We start from the raw sequence: 17,187 nt of genomic DNA on the forward strand, positions 1-17,187 counted from the left end.
TATACGTGGAGGCCTTATTAAACATAATCAACAGAGGTGGGCCAACTGCCAGCCTAAATACCTTAAGTCTTATGGAAAAGGATTCTTGAAGTCTATTGCCAAAGCTGCTCTCCATGGCTTCTTCTAAAAATGGCCCGTACCAAAATGATTATGCTAAAAATTGTAGGCCTGGGTGATTTCTACATCATTCTCCAAATTCTGTGGTTGCAGCTTGGAAAAGATCTAATAATCAAATATGGAAGCAAAAAGGATTCATACATCCCCTCTGATCTGTTTTTGGCTGTGTCACAGAGTCCCTCTTCAATCCCTATTAGCAAAGTTAAGAAACAGCACTAAGCACGTTACAAGGATGATGAAGGGATATATACACTTAGCAAATCATTGACAAGCTCTTCGTCACTCTAGTTATATAGATGTAAAAAGCAGCTTGTATTATGAGAGAGGCACTCCAGTGCTAAAGGAAGGAGTAAAAGTAGTTAAAATGGCATTACTGTTCTCAGAAGAAATAATAACTTTCAGCTGCCTTTCAAGCAGTCTCCTCTGGAAAATTTCTTTATGTTTATTTGCTTATGCTTACATATTTCCTTCATGTGATTAAGTACTTAAGGATTAAAAAGTCTAAATTGTAACTAGTAAGGAGATCACCCTACTTAAAAAGTCTTCATTTTAGACCCCTTCTGCCCTGCAGAAGAACAACTTGAAGGCACTATAGAAGTGGGCCATGAACCTGCAACCCATTCCCTGTAAGAGCTGACAGGTTAGATGACAGTAGCTTACATTTATAGTAGCATCTTTCATATAAAAATGCTTTACAAACTATAGAGACACGTCTCTAGCAAAATGGAGTTACTGTTTGACTACAAGCTGGCAGCATACAAAATAATTCACTCCAGCAGGACACGGAGATGTTTTGGCTAAGAACAGTCAATGTTGCCCATAAAAATGGCACATTCTTCACCTCAGAGCATTTTAGACCTCAATATTTACCATATGTAATCCAAATAAAGAGAACATTCAGAATATTTTTATTAAAAACAATTGCCTTGAATGCAAATGGCCCAATTTACAATATGTTGGGTAGCTGACGGATGTTGATAGAAAATGAACACATGCTATAAATTCAGTGCTTGGTAATTAGGAAAATGTGATCATTTCCCAAGTCTGCTTCTCTGTAGGTAGGACTAAAGGGCAACATTATGTCATTTCCCTTTGCGCAGGACTCCCTATTGACTTCCATAAAGAATTTGGCTTAAAAACTGATGACAGGGTACAGGCCAAGTTGAGGGAAGAACAACCAATAAATAAAGGAAGATAAGTTAGTGATGGAAAAGTCATTCATAGTCACCAAGACATCTTACCACTGTTTTCTTCCAGAAGTATAATGAGGACAGGAAGATGATCTCTGCTCTCAGTTATACCAATTCCTTAAATCCAAAGTAATTGCTGAATGTGCACAACTGCTGAAAACAGGATTCAGACTGAAATGAGTGAAAGCAAGGCTTAAACACTCAATGTTAATTTAACATGAAACAGCTATGAATGTATGAAAGAGAGAGTTAAATGGGTCCTCTGAGTTTAACTGGAAGACAATCCTTTCCTCCTAGATTTATCCTGCTCTAAAACATACTCTTTAATATTTGTTTCTTTTTCAGAATTATTCTGTTATCAGCAAGCATTTACAAGTGTTCAAAAGCTTTCACAAACTGAACTGCCTGTTTTGTGATCTTTCTTTCACTTTTGTGCATTTTTGCCTTTATCTCCTCAAAGCAAAATATTATACTCAACAAAACAATGCAGCCAACAGACTGAGAAATCACATTCCCTCCAAATGCAGCATAACCACAAGCATGAAAGACCTAAAAGAATATCAAAGTTGGTACATCAGGATCTCATTTTAAGTATGATGTGAGCATGATAGGTGAAATCAGGATGGAGCCAGTGAAGCAACAGTGAAACAGATTAAGAAAGTTAAACTTTTAAGATGTGAGTCACCAAAACAGCTCCTTCAAGGGCTTCTCTTTTCTCAAACAGTGTCAGAGCTGGTGACACAGTTAGGATCTTTCATTGTCTTTATCATTTTTTAGGTAATCTGTTAGTCCATCTGACAGTAATCAGTAAATGAAAAATTAGATTACAGAGCCATTGAATATGCCTAAACATTTCTGGTTTGCCTTGAAGATGTATTTTCTTCATTCAGTTTATGTATATTCTGTACAAATATTCAGCCCTGACAAAACATTATGAGACTTGCATTACTTAGTAGATTTTTTTTTCATATTAAATTGATCATCAATATCTTCCTCCTTTTTAAATTATTGAAATGACTCATGCATTCAATTAAAACAATGGTGAGAAATAAGACAATAGCCCTGAAGGAACTTATGCGACCCTCCAGTATAAGAAGATGATTATATGCTGATGAGAGACTCAATAGCTTGTACAAGAGAGAAAGGGAGGGAAAAAATTTAACCTTTTGCTTAAACAAATTCATCTTGTGGCATTCCAGTATAGACGATCCCTCCAGCCAGCATAACTCACTGTTTTGAAAAGGTCATTAGCACTCTATTACATTCTGTTGAGAGAATGAAAAGCCAAATTCGTGGGTATGACATAAAAATTTGCCTTTGGTATCTCTGTGTGATGACCTGAACCCCAAAGCCCTACTGACAAGTTTCCTGAGGCTTTTTTTTTTTTCCAAATATCAGCCGAGTATGTGCATCCATATTCTGTATGTGGTATTCACAATTACATCCTGCAGCCACAAGGAGCACAGCAATAGCACCAATACAAAATATACAGCGCTTCACACTCTGCTTTTTTCCCCCCTTCTACATTTCCCTACCCAGCTATTTCTTTCTCCTCCTTCTCAGAGCAGGCTGAACATGTGGCAACAGACACATGATGCCTGTCCTCAAAAAGTAACCTGCAGTGGGAAGCTCTTTATTATCCATGTCGCTGACCTTCAGAGGAATACCCCACTGTGCAAGCTGGACCATAAAAGGAATCCATGTGTAGCCAGTGTTTAGAAAAGCCACCTCCTTGTCTTTCCCAGCTATGGTGTTTCCTTATTAAGACACTGAAGTAATAGCTGCTGGAAAATCTCGGGAATGTTCTGAGCAACAGCACCCAGAAAAAGCTCATAATTTTGTATGGGCTGAAGATGAACTTGAAAAAAGCTGTGAGGGCTGTTCAGCTTAGCAGTTACAGGCTAGTAAAAGAAACCTATTCTAAGGAAACTACAGTCATGCCATTCCTGTGGAAATATACATGATTTCTTGTTATTTTCTTTTCATTCAGTCATAGAAGTTTTCTGCATGAGAAAAAAGTAGAAAACCAGACCCAATGTTGAGAACTTCCTCTCGACGGATGGCATGGCGTGTGCCTTATGAATGCAATAGTACCATCATCTTGTGAGGGGATATAAGGAGAAAAAATTTCTTTATATGGATAAGCAGAAGTCCTTTCCCCTCTCCAGTGTCCACTGTGCTCTGGTCCTCTCACAAGACAATATACACTAAGTGGGAGGAGCAGAAACAGTCTTTTGTGGTCACTGACTTTCTAACTGTAAGCATTTTTTGTCAAAATCTGCTAGCTAGCCTATGTTGAATTTTTTTGAATTTACATGAAGGCCACAAACAAATTTATGAGGTTTCTTTTTTTTTTTCTTTTCCCCCACAGTAAAGTCCAGTTCACTAAAAGTCATTAATACTACCTCCTTCCTTTTCTCTGTTCAAAAGTACAGATGGAAAAAGTTTTATTCTTTATATTAAGGAGGCATTCTGCCCTGGGGCCAACTTTACCTCTGGACCTTTCTCGCCTCTGTAGTATAACGCATTTCAGAAATGCCCAGGATTGATACACAGAGTATCTGACTTTTTTCTTATCACTAAAGGTCTGTTAATTTTGCTTGCTTGTTCCTGCAAGCACTGTCTGCTTGCTGGAGTCAGAAATTTGCTTAAACACACACAGTCCGCCATCACAAAACTACATAGTTTTGAGAATTAAGCTACTACGTAGAGAAGCCCTTCATGTAGTAAGAAACTCTATGTCTTGTGAACAGTATTTATGTTCCCAGTTACTCCTGCAGTGCTTTTCTCACTTAAAAAGTGATGTTGCTCAGATTTGTCTTTCTAGTGCCTCTCTATATTTGTCTTTGCAGGATATCCCTTAGAAACAGCTAGCTATAATAATCCAAGCTATTGCAGAAATCCACCTGCCAGGACCAGGAATAGCTGTAGCCATTTGCTGACTCCACAGTGACTTGCAGCGAGTCCCTGAGGTCTCCAGTTCTTGACATGTGGCCAGTAGCAGTTGGTGGATGAGTGTAATGTCCGATTCATGCATCTAATACCAGTCTTCCCTTGATCTGTACCTGACCTCGTACAACATGGCAACATGAGAGGACTGGAGGTAGGTCGGTGTCTGAGCTTCCCTGTTTACCATCACTTGTGCCACATTAAGCACAGAAACCAGCAGCTATAAGTAGAGGCAGGAATTGTATGGAAAATGAAGATCAACAGAAATTCCTCATCCAGGAATCCAGCACCAGTGCACCTTACCACATTCACAAAGGCTTTGCCTATACACAGGAGTGGTAGAAGTTTGTTTCAAGCCTGTTTTGAAACCAAGTGTGTTAAATCTATGCAAACCTCCCAGTCCAAACATAAATGGACTTATGCTTGCACATGGGTTCACCATAAGATACCTCCCCTGCAAGAGGCTCAGATACAAGGAGTAAATCGAGTCATGGTAATTTGGTTACTTCCCAACTGTGTGCACTTAATTGACTTAAAAATTTACTATGACGAACATCAGGTTTAAATCATACAAAGAGGGCTTACAAAGAAGGGAATGCTTTTTCAGATGAATCAGTTTAAACACTAGTAGACAAGATGTTTCATGCTGGTGGAAGATGCAAGTGCTAGTATGGTGAAGTAACTTAACAAATCCTTTGAAGAAGCCCTGCTTCTGAGCACCAATTTTCAGCACCTCTCTTATGACCTCAGGAGAAGAACACCACAGCCTGCCTGGAAGATAGATAACCCTTTGCTAGAGCAGCCCCTATTACTGGCTTAAATAGTGTCCATAAGCTACCCTAAAAGTAAGCAAGACATGTTTTCAGCAAATGTGAGGTAAAAAATAATGAACAAACAAACCTGAATAAATATTTAGCAAAACAAAACAAACAAACAAAAAAAAAAAAAGAAAAAAAAAAGAAAAAAGAAAACATACACACACAAAAAACCCACTCACAACTAGCTGAGTTATAGCCTTCCCTTGATTTTCTGTTTCAGCATGACAAACTTGCTGACCTTTTTCTAATGTACTATCCAGCAAAGACTTTTATTAAGCAAGTTTATTTAGTCCAGCCAACAGGTTTTGGCATAAAGGGGAAGAAAACAACATCTATTTACATTTTCTTAATGTCAACCAGGATGTGGCTAACTTTTGAATGTCAAATATACTACCCACTGGTTTATGCTTTCCAATAAACGAGAAGAAAAGCATCCTGCTTACTTTTTCACTTCTCATCACCCTTGCTGCTCCCCAGGATGAGAAAGGCTCAGCTGCAAGGCTGACACAACTGCTGCTCCTTCTAACATGTAGTGGTATCACTTCTGTTGGCCACTGACCTTATTTCTGGACAGAAGTATTTCTTGAGCTGCGAGCTGATGAATTAAGTTGCCCAAGAAGCACAGCCACCTAATGTTTCCCTTCATTCTGTGAAAGATCTTGATCACATAAGTACAATCTGCTGGCAAGGAGGATTTTCTTTGTTTAGTGCAAGCCAGTAAGTAGGTTATGATGAGATAAATAAAGCTGCTTATAAATATTTATCTTCAGTGATCAAAGCTTTGTTTAAAGGCACAAAGCCAAAATGCAGGAGCTAACTGGCCAAATAAGATGCTTCTGCAAGTTGAAAATAGTTTGGAGTTTCATTTGCAAATCACATTTAAATTAATTTAAATTAATTTAAATTAATTTTCCTGACACTCTTTAAAGAGTCTCACAGTTGGGTAAAACTGCAGTTTCTATTATGCCTAATAACTTACAATTCTGAGCCCAGAATGCCTGAAGAATAGTGGCACAATTAAGCAACAATTTCAGCAATGTTCTTATTCACTGACAAGAAGGCGTTGCAATTTAACAGCTAAGAGATCGTACCCCTCCAAGTCCAGAAAACTGCAGTTTCAGAGGCTTCTTTTAGTTACGCTCTTCTTTTTAGAGCGAAAGAGCAAATTAAACACCACCAAGGCTCTCAATCTGTAGCAGCCTCTACTTAACACCTCCTCCAGATACAACGTTGCATCACCACACACACAGGGCAATTCACTCTTCAGCAGCTGGGCTCAGGACCCCCAGCCCAAGCCCAGCCCCAGAGGTACCACCCATAAGTAGGTGTGCCTCTGTGGCCAGGGCACAAGTGCCATGGTAAGGAGGAAATGCAGGGCAGCCCTGCTCACTTTGCGCCTGCCTTCCCTCTTAGGCAACAGCAAGGAGATCTGCACTAGCAACCAAACTGCGTGGCAGGGGCTGTGAGAAGTAACCAGCTGTCTGAGCAGCACTTGATGACCCTCTATCTGAAAAAGAGCACTAAAACCCCATATGGCCCAGCTCAGTGGGCAAGCTAGACCACCATGATGTATGTCATCAGCCACTTGCTACAAGCACACATAGGCTATAGAATATATTATTCAAGGTGAATATATTAACGTACAATGTATTTACCTGATTTTTTGGAACATTTTTTTAAGATACAGGGGTATCAAACTATCAGCTTCTTTTGTTATGGGAACAACGTAGTATTCCTTTTGCTTTTCTTTAAACTAAATGAGATTTGTTGCAGAGCATTCCTATTAATAATAAGGCTTTTTTCAATCAAGAGAAGAAGTGTTAATGTAGAATTTTCAGCCAACTCATTTGTAAGCACATACATTTGTGTGATAAGGTATGCACAATCCTATGGCCTGAGAAGCCTTTATACAATAAACTAAATCAACTCTGCCTTTTGTGCTAGTTGTGGATATCAGTTACATGGAAACTGACTAAGAAGCTGAGAGCTCAATCATATACTTATGCTCTAGAATGAAATACGGATCAACTGTTTTTATTCATGATGAGAAACTGGGGTAAGAATCTAATAAGACTTAGCAATGGTTCATGCAGGTCTTTCTGACAACTGACACTGGCTGTCCGGATCTATAAAGATGGGGTATCATCCTGCCTAAAAAAAAGCCTGACAAAAGTAGACCCAGGGACCAAAAACTGAACCTCCCTTATTCAGGGTTGTTTTAGGACAGCGTCTTTGGTGTCTGCCGTACTGAGTTAACTGAAGATAATCTACATGAAGGGCTGATGTACTCCTCGCCAAGGGACAGAAAACGCTGCTGGGGAAACCAAGGTACCATGTCTGCCTTCAAGGGACACACATATCTATAGTCACGGGCACTAGACTGCTCCACTGTGGCTGGTACAGGAAGTTTGAAGGTTCTGTGCCTTTATAAACCTTAGGCTGATGTTCAACTAATGCATCTTTTTTCATTTCAGATTTCTTTTGTATGAGAAAATTCTGATGGCACAAATTATTTACACCCTTTGAAGGTACAATTACAGACGCAAAGAGCTGCAAGAGTGCTGCAGGCTACCCTAGCATAATTAGCTGCATACCGCCAATTTGCACATAAGATATTAAAGAGGTTATGTTTCAACATAAAATTTACAGCACGGCCATTGACACTTACTTGCACTATACTGGCTGCATTCCTTCCTGCTACTCTGTTGAGAGAGGTGAAAGATGGGGCATTTTGCCAGCTGATGGGGTACTGGATTTGGGCTCTCCTCCTAGAAGCTTGGCTGACATAGTAGATATAGTACAGAGATTACAGAATGATCTTAATGTACATGTGGGATTAATATCTGAAATACTAAGGAGCTGATTTTGTTGTCTGCTTAGGAACTGCAGTGGGATTAGCTCAGTAAAGTTTGCATTGTGCATGTCTAGTTATTTGGAAGAACAAAGCTGCTTTTATAAAACATCTCTCCATAAGAACTTTAAAGGAAATATAATCTGCAAAACACACAATGACTGTAAAATTAAGTGGTAGCATTCTACTCAGTTTTGCATGTGTTTGGTTATTTCCTCCAGGGCATCTGAAATGCTACAATAGCAAATATTTGTGTAGTATCCACCCTAAGAGTGACAACAGTAGAGCACACTTTTATGAACCACTGTGTCATGCTTTTCATCCTGGGTTAAGAATGAGCTCCAATAACTGCAGAACAGCGATCGATGCAATGTGGAAAGACAAACTCACCTCAAAAATCCAAATATGTCCTGTCAGTCCTGGAATTCAAGGTATCTGTGAAGATAGGTTTACAGCTGGAGCACTTTGCCTCAATTTGTTCTCAACCCTCAGGCACTTCTAATCTTATTTATTAATTGTCTTAGTATGTAACTCCTGGGCAGAAGATGTCATGTCTCAGCTCTACCAGAAGGTGAGTATTTTATGGAAAGACAAGCAGAAATCCTCAAAGTATTTGGAACTTCAGGATATATGAAGTTCATGGAGAGATAAAATCACTGTAGTTGTTCTTTTAGTAGCAAGAGTCTTGGATCAGACAAGGGCACAGTGCTCAATAAGACAGAGGCTGAACATTTTTTGAAGTACTGTTCTGAAATAAATCTTGCACATTGGGAAACAACATGTTAGACATATGCAGCCAGCTTCTCTTATGTTTAAACACATACTCCTTGAAAACTTGTATTAAGATCATATTCTTCACTCCATCACACAAGCCTGAATTGAAGCATAGTCTCTGAAAACTCTTAATAAAAATGCAACCAGGTGTTTGGGAACAAGACATGGGCAAGTCCTAATGTTTCAAGAAGTAGATGATAATTAAAAAGGAACCATTTATGTTCATTTCTAAACTCTCAACCCTGTTTAACATTTGTCACTAATGTACACTCTATACCAGATATAACTCCATTGCAGGAATGAAAAGCAGTTTCAAAAGCTATTTGTGGCCAATCAATGTTGATCTCATATGAACGCTCACTTGTTCACACTGTCCTGGACAGGAGAATGGAAATTGTCCACTTTCTGTGGCTGACAAGGGTGACCTTTCTTTGTTCTGTGGAAACATTAAGATGCTGTGGCAACAAATGTGTCCTGTTCTACTCATCAAGAAGATAAGCAACATGGTTCTCATTAAGTCCTGCAAAGATGTATCCTGTATGATCCTGCTGGTTTTACCTTCTGAACTTGGTGAATCAGCCCTTTGTATGTTTACCCGAGCTACATCAGCCTCAACAGGAGCACTAGAACAGTATGTTAAATGCCTTGCTGGTTCTGTACTTATCTTCACAGGTATGGACTGAAATTTACTTGACTTCTTTTTCATTTGTATCAAGATAAATTTTGGGATTAACCATGTGTCCTCTTTTAACTGAAGTTGCATCAAGTTACAACCCCAGGAGACTTTCAGACTGCTGCAGGCTGTTGTCATCCCCAACCTGCAAGCTGGGTTATTTCTATGAGCATTCCCCAAACTATGTCCGTGAATACGAACCACACTGCCTTATAAACCTACTAAAATGAGAGGCTAGAGAGAATTTGTGATCAAACTGCTGGACACTCTAAAGAAAAAATCTTTACCTACTGCCTTTAGTAATTACTGCTATTAGTAACCATAATGCTCAATGACAGTGTTTTTCTGTAAATCCTACCAACATACCTTTCTAGGGTGTGTTTATTTATACCTTGTTGGTCTCTAAGGAGATAAGCCCTTTAGTCAGGACAGTTGCGGCCCCTGTCAGGAGATCCTACACAGCCAACAAAGTAATATGGTAGTTTCAGAGGTCTTTTTAGTGACTTGATGCTAGATAGCTACTTCTCTTTGCTGTAATTTTACAACAGGATGATCAACACCCCTCCTTCCCTGTGAAATGACCTGCATCCCTTAGAGAAAAGCACTATGCAGGGCAAAGCTGTGGTTCAGATTCAAAGTCAAGCTTCAGCTAAATGGAGACCAGTCTAATAGTGACCTTAAGTCCTGAGGTCTGCAGTAGTGATGGTATGGCAATGAAGTAAATTGGATCAGCTTCCTAAATATACTTTTTAAAAGAGCCCAAACCCCAGGCAGAGGTGAAACTACACTGCTGAGGCAATGGCAAGTCATGCCGTCATAAAATTGTGGCTTAAGTGCTAAATAGATTAACCTGAGGGCTGTTCTTGAGGGGGTTCAAGGGGCCAATTTTTGCTCTTAATCATGCTGAAGTAAAGAAAGTAGGTCTATTGTCACCTCAGTTTTTCACTGCAGCTACATGCAGCTGTGACAGGCCAAAGTGCATCAGCAAGATATTCAGAAAGCACCACCCCTCTAGATGCCCTTTACGCAACCCCAGGCTAAATTCTTCCAGTGTCAGTTATAACATCAAAATGGCAAAATCTGACAGTTTTGTTAAGAGAATATCTTTTGCTGCCCAAGAAGAGACACAAAGCAGCAGGTGGCATTTGTTTCTTCTCATATTGAAAGAAGTCAGTTCCCTGTGCTTCAAGCACATATAGGATTTTGCCTGTCAGTTAAGTGCAACCCATTTCTGTGACAGCCTCAGTACTCCAGCACAGTATGTACCCTGTGGCTGGGAAGGAAAAGCATTCATCCAGCTTCTTCAAGGCTGCCACTGAGACTGTCTCATAAATAATCCGGCTGTAATAACTCAGGTAGGGCTTAAACCAAAGCCCGCTGAAAATACTGGAAATCTTCCCACTGATTTCAGCCAGCTGTGGACCAGGACCTTGGGGCTTTATACAACCACTACCTCAGGTGCAGGACTCTCTGTCTCCAAGGATCAGGATAAAGCCTCAGCTTTGCCACAGACCAATTAGAGATGTAACACATCCCATCACCAAATGGCTGGTAGGGTCTTATTTTCCCTGACCTTGCATCTGATCAGTACAAACCATATGCAAAATGTTAGTATATGGACACAGTTAACACTGACATACTTTGTCCTGGGTTTTCTATGACAGGAGAGGCTTGTTCTCCTATATGGTTGAAGAGCTGCTGGGCCCCCAACAGTCTGAGCATGTGCAGTACATCTGACAGCCTGGGGGAAAACTGAACAAAACACCATATGACTGCTCTTCATTACAAACCTGGATATACATACATACTGGGGAACGAGATGCTGGAAAGCAGCTCTGCAGAGAAGGATGTGTGGATTCTGGTCGATGGCAAGTTGACCATGAGCCAACAGTGTGCCCTGGCAGCCAAGAGGGCCAACCATGTCCTGGGGTACATCAAGCACAGCATTGCCAGACGGGCAAGGGAGGTGATTGTCCTGCTCTGCTCTGCACTGGTGCGGCCTCACCTGGAACACTGTGTGCAGTTCTGGGCAACATAGGATAAAAAGGGTATAAAGCTACTGGAGAGTGTCCAGAAGAGGACTACAAAGTTGGTGAAGTGTTTGGAGGGGAATCCATATGAGGAGCGGCTAAAGTCACTTGGTTTGTTCAGCCTGGAGAAGAGGAGACTGAGGGGAGACCTCATCAAGGTCTACAGTTTCCTCTCAAGGGGAGGAGGAGCAGCAGGTGCCAAGCTCATCTCTCTGGTGACCTATGATAAAACCCGAGGAAATGTCAGGAAGATGTGCTGGAAGAGAACTAGGTTGGACATTAGGAAAAGGTTCTTCATCCAGAGGGTGGTGGAGCACTGCGACAGGCTCCCCAGGGAGGTAGTCATGGTCCCAAGCCCGAAAGTATTCACGAAGAGACTGGACAACACCCTCAGACACATTATGTGAACTGTGGAGTTGTCATATGCAGGGACAGGATTTGGTCTCAATGACCTTTGTGGGTCCCCTCCAATTCAGGACGTTCTATGATTCTATGTTGGCCACATGCCCCCTAGACAGGTCTGCACTGCTACTCCAGACGTGCTGACAGGTCTCAAAAGATCCTAGACAAATATGAATAGTCAAAAAATTCTGGCTAGGCAAAATTTCTGGGCGGGTACTGCAAGCCTATATGGGGAATCCAGGATGCGTGGGATACCTTGAAATGATAAGAGTCTAAAATGCCAAAAAACCCCACTAAAACACTAAAACACACTTTATAAGTTGGTGACCATCTATATCTGAATTGCTACAGTACACAATGCAAGCCAAAGCACGTACCAGGGGGGAACTGCACTGTTGGTGTTGGTGTACCACTCTCCATTATATTTGAGGAGTCCTGGCAGTCAGGTGAAGTCCCTGGCAACTGGAAAAAGGGAAACATTGCACCCATTTTAAAAAGGAGTAGAAAGGAGAACCACAGGAGCTACCAACCTGCCAGCCTCACCTCCATGGCTGGGAAGATCATGAAACAGATCCTCCTACAATCTATGCTAAGGCACATGGAGGATAGGGACGTGATTTGACACAGCCAGCTCAACTTCACCAAGAGCAAGTCTGCCTGACCAACCTAGTGACCTTCTGTGATAGAGTAACTACATCAGTGGACAAAAGGAGGGCTACGGATGCAGTGAAATGCCCCATGCCCAAGCAGCAGGTACCAGTGCTCAGACCTGTTGGAGCATTTTCAGCCCCTATGCTGCTCTTTAGACCCCACAATTCACTTGATAAAGCACCTGAAAGTGTTCAGACATAGGGAGGTCTGCCAAGCAGAATACTATGTGGCTTAAGATATGTACACAAACACATGGCAGTTGTATTATATTTTTAGAGGTGAAGATGGTCGTCAAATCCCTAAAATTCTGAATTGACCAAAAACAATCCAGTGTGACACACTCGTTCGTTAATAGCTGCCCAAATGCTGCTGCCATGGGCTGGAAGTAAGCAGTGCAATGCAACAGAGGCAGATGCTCAGCTCGTCCCTGATGTTGCCCCTGCTGGTGCAGGTTTTGGGAGGTCCCAGCTCCCAGAGTCACATCTGAACTTGAAAATCAAGTTCTGTTATTGTCAAGACAAACCAAAAATAATAATAATAAAAAAAACACCAGAGTAAATTATTTTTAAGTTCTCAAGATTTTTAAAGCAGTCTTGTGACTTTTAAGGAGTCTGACTCATGATACTTGAATGCATGAAGCTGGCAGTAGTGGAGTGAGTACAGCAAGATTTAGCGTACAGCAATTTATTGCTAAAAGCCTTCAAATGTGTGGGAAAGGGCACAGAGCACTTCTGCAGCAATTTGGCAGTAAACAGGGACACAGACCCAAGCCCCTCTGCTCTGGCTGGGCTGCCATCAAGCTCGTTTTTTCCACAAAGCTTACCACACAAAGTCCCAGCAAAGCTGCCCCACACAGAGCAAAAAAACCATTTCCCAAAAGTAGACGTGGGTGGATGGGGAGGGGACTGTTTTCTGTGCCAGCAGCCATCACTCTCCGGCCCAGACATTTGGCTTCCCCATCACGCCAAAGCAAGGGCTGCCTGGGGATGGCTCATTTGAGGGACACCAGTGAGCTGCTGGCTGCAGCTTTTGCCTCCCTGGGACTTGGGTTTCCCTGTGTGTGATCGGGGACTAGAGTTGGGGCCATGCGTAAAATTGCAGTCCACACAGCGATTTATGGAGATACCTGAAGTCATGGATTTCAATCTTCCATGGCAGTGAGGGCAGAGACCCTTCTCCCCAGCCTCTTGAGGCTGTCATTGCCTCTGAAAGCCAGCCACACCACACTGCTGATGCCCAGATCTCCCCATAGCCTCTGCACACTCACATAAGATTGTGCATGCGTTCACAGGCAAGTTCACGTGACATTTTTCCTTAGTAGAAAACACCTTCTGGACTATATCCTCAAGCACCCTTCACAGGCCACGCAGGACCTCTGTTAGCACCAAACCCTAAGGTCTCAGCCTTTCCTTCAAAAGATTTTCTTGAAGCAGAAATACACCAGAAGTATATAAATATCATGTGCTATACTGTGCACTGGCACAGGCTCTGCAGTCCCTCCCATGCTGCCCAAAAAGAACATATTGCCCCAGTCCTGCAACGAGAAGGCTGCTTAGTGCCATGGCACATTTGCTCCTCTGCCTTTTGGGAAGGTCACCAACCAGGTGACATCTGTGATTTGCAAATGGAGTTCTGCCACCTCACTTCCCTTTGGCCACCATACTTCATGTAAGTTTATTTATCTGCAGGCAATGTTGCTTCTTCTTTCCAGAGCTCACAGATTCAGCTTATAGCCTGATGAGAGCTCACATACCCAGCTCCACATGGAAACACTTTTTTCAGAAAGAAAAGCAGTCATTACATCTCATCTACCTGGGATTCCCCACCAGATATTATCAAAGTCCACCAGAGAGCCCTGCTACGTAAGCAAGGCCTTATTAAAAAGCTGCAACCGGGCATTCAAAATACATTCGGTATTGCATTCTGCTGACTTCCATTTAAAACTACTCTGAAAATGTTTTTCCTCCTACAGCATTCAGAACCTAAAACATCATGGTTTTGTCAGTGCATGCATGGGAAAGACCAGAAACAAAATTGAAGTCCATATTCAAAATTAAATACAAAAATGAGAACAAAATGTGCTTAAAACTAAGTTCTACTTTTTTTAATCATTGCAGTGTTAATGAACTGAATCAAATCTTTATATCAAAGAAGGTGTTAGGAAAATAAAACAAGCCTGATTTTCTCCCTCCTTCCAGTGTAAATCATGAGAAATTCCATTAAAGCAAATGAAATTGTACAGGTGTAAAATGAGGTTAGTTAATTAAATGTTGTTCCCAGTATTTCCATGCTGCTTCTTTCATAAATTGACATCATCATATTCAGGTCAAGTTCTGTTCTCATTTGCACCAAAGTAAACCTGTAATCTGTAATAAATGATAGTAAATGCTACCCTTGCTGCCCACATAAAGAGGTTGCAAGTAAATAAAAAATGACAGGCACTACAAATTCAACAGCAATGGTACAGTAATGGCAGACAATTCACAGATATGCTATACTACGTATACCAAGAGTATCTCAGCTTTCAATTGTTATCTTAAAATTTTAACTCTGTGAAAAAACAAGACAACCTCTTCTGTACAACACTCAGTCATATGGCATCTGAGCATGGGTCTTCCTATCAATAATTTCACATGGTCATAGTCTACCTTCACTGTTTATATTCATTCATATAACAAAATAACTAGAAACCAGGACATCTACAACACCCTAGAAGGAATAAGGCACTAGACACTCCTGACTTCTGGCCTCTCCTACATTAAGCAAATCTAATTCCTATTAACTAAGTATATTTTACAGCACATATCATTAGCAAGGACTCTTTGGTAAGCTATAACATACTTTGGAATTTAAGAAAGAAATCCTCAAAGCCATTGCTAATCAAAGGCAAGCCATCGGCACCGTTTTCCATACGTAACACCTCACCTCTCTGCTTCAAGTCGCATTTCCTCACGCTTTTGCCTCCTGAGCTCTCTGCGGCGTTCAAAGTCATCCATGGTGGGTGTTCAAGTGTTCAGAGCTCTGGAAAGACCCAAATCTAAAAAAGGAGATGAACACTTAGAAGAGAGAGAAAACACAATGGATGTGTTTAACCAACTTAGTCCATTTAGTTTTGTTTTGCTTTCTTAACTTCACTGTAACTATTTTCTTTTTCCACCAAAAAAATTAACTTCCTCAGTATTGTTGAGATAAACAAGATTAATGAAATGCCTTGCAGGATAAACATATCCCATGCCTGCATTTAGTTTCCTAGTTAAAATTAAATCAACATGCTTTAAGTAAGGACTGTATATATCTGCTAGCCACAGACTAGCTATTTGAAACGTTACAGGTCTTTTCTACAAATAAAAGCAACAATTTAGCAGGATTTGAACTTAAAGCTTCCAATTTTTACTGGAAGCAGTAAAAATGCAGCACAAGAGATTTCTTATTGTCTTTAGTTGCACAGATAATTAAAAGCTTTGCAAAAATCAATCTCCGTCTGTTCATGCCCACCTCCCCCTTCAAACAAGGAAAGAGAAGAAAAAAGAGGAGAAAATAAGAGAAAAAGAAAAAAAAAAAGAGAAAACTAAAGAAAAGAAAAAGAGGTAAGAAGAGAAAAGTAAAACAGAAAATAGGAGAAGGAAAATAAGCCGGAGCTTTTAAATACCACCCAGGAGGAGTCAAGCTATGTATAAATCCTTCTCAAAGAAACAGAAGTAGCAATATTTTTTTTTTTAGTTTAATCCACGCGTTTTCCCCGTGCCCTACCTTCTTCTTTATGATTTAGTCCATGAAATATTTTCCCCTTTACAGTTCTTCATATACAAAGCCTTTCCAGCCTTGGTTTATATCCCATCAAGCCGAGTATTACAGAATTCCCCTGCAGCCCCCAAACCAAAAATGACTACCAGAAAAGGGAAAGCTGTTCTCTTTTTGTCCCTGCTTTGTTTACAGAGCTGTCAGTGGTTAGTTAAACTCTGCCTGGAATCTGGCATTTAAGGCCTGCTCTAAGATTGCTTCCTGTGCAGGGCTGGAGGCCTCAGCTTCCTCTGCAATCCTAGCATAGGCACTGCACTCAGAGGATTCTCACCCCCCCACACCCTCCCAAAAAACATTTTCCAGCCCATTAGTACAAGACCTGCCATTTACACTGCAGAGAAAGCCAGCATGCAGAGGCAGACTAAAATTCAAAAATGGCTCATGAATTGCTTTGCAGTTTAAAGGGAAACAAAGCCAAAGTGCATTTGTAAATTTTTCAAGTGCTCTGTTTGCAAATGTAGATCTGTCTTGTGGCTTTATATTCCTGCCCATCGGTGCAGCATCCAAGCACCCTCCCCATAAAATCACTGGCAATAGCAAAGCTTCCCATGACTTAAGAGAAGCTGTGGCTTTTTCTGTCCCCTTTTTTTTGGCTTAAAACACTGCTAAGGACAGGGGTTTCGTGAAGTTTATTTTATTAGTTTAATTTTCCTGGTGGTGTTTTTCTTTCTGATTTGTTCCCAGATTGGGGGAATTAAAATTTTGTTGTTTCGACTTTCTTCATGTTTGGCTGGCTGGGGTTTTTTTGTGGAAGTTCAAAGGGAATGTTATTTTTGCAAATCTGATAGTGACATTACAATTGCTGCTTTTTTTTTTTTTCTTTTTTTTCCACAATTAGATGTTATATATAAAAAGCAAGTTGTAACAAGACATTTTATCATATCTAGTGTTTGTTTACTCTTACAACCATGTATCCCTCAAAGAACACAGA

The 17,187-nt window shown here is 40.8% G+C and overlaps 1 protein-coding gene across 4 annotated transcripts in view; it reads right to left on the reverse strand.

Moving 5' to 3' along the window:
* The window catches only part of CALD1 (caldesmon 1), a gene marked incomplete at its 5' end in the record, with an annotated part of 98,774 nt that extends 83,323 nt beyond the window's left edge, over positions 1-15,451 (reverse strand). For all 4 annotated transcript variants that reach the window (XM_080356816.1, XM_080356817.1, XM_080356814.1 and 1 more), the window contains one exon: positions 15,381-15,451. In XM_080356816.1, the coding sequence (XP_080212942.1) occupies positions 15,381-15,451 (71 nt within the window). The remainder of the gene's footprint in view (positions 1-15,380) is intronic.
* Positions 15,452-17,187: the final 1,736 nt, after the last annotated feature.

This window comes from Nesoenas mayeri (assembly GCF_963082525.1).
Source record: "Nesoenas mayeri genome assembly, chromosome: 1".
NCBI lineage: Eukaryota > Metazoa > Chordata > Aves > Columbiformes > Columbidae > Nesoenas > Nesoenas mayeri.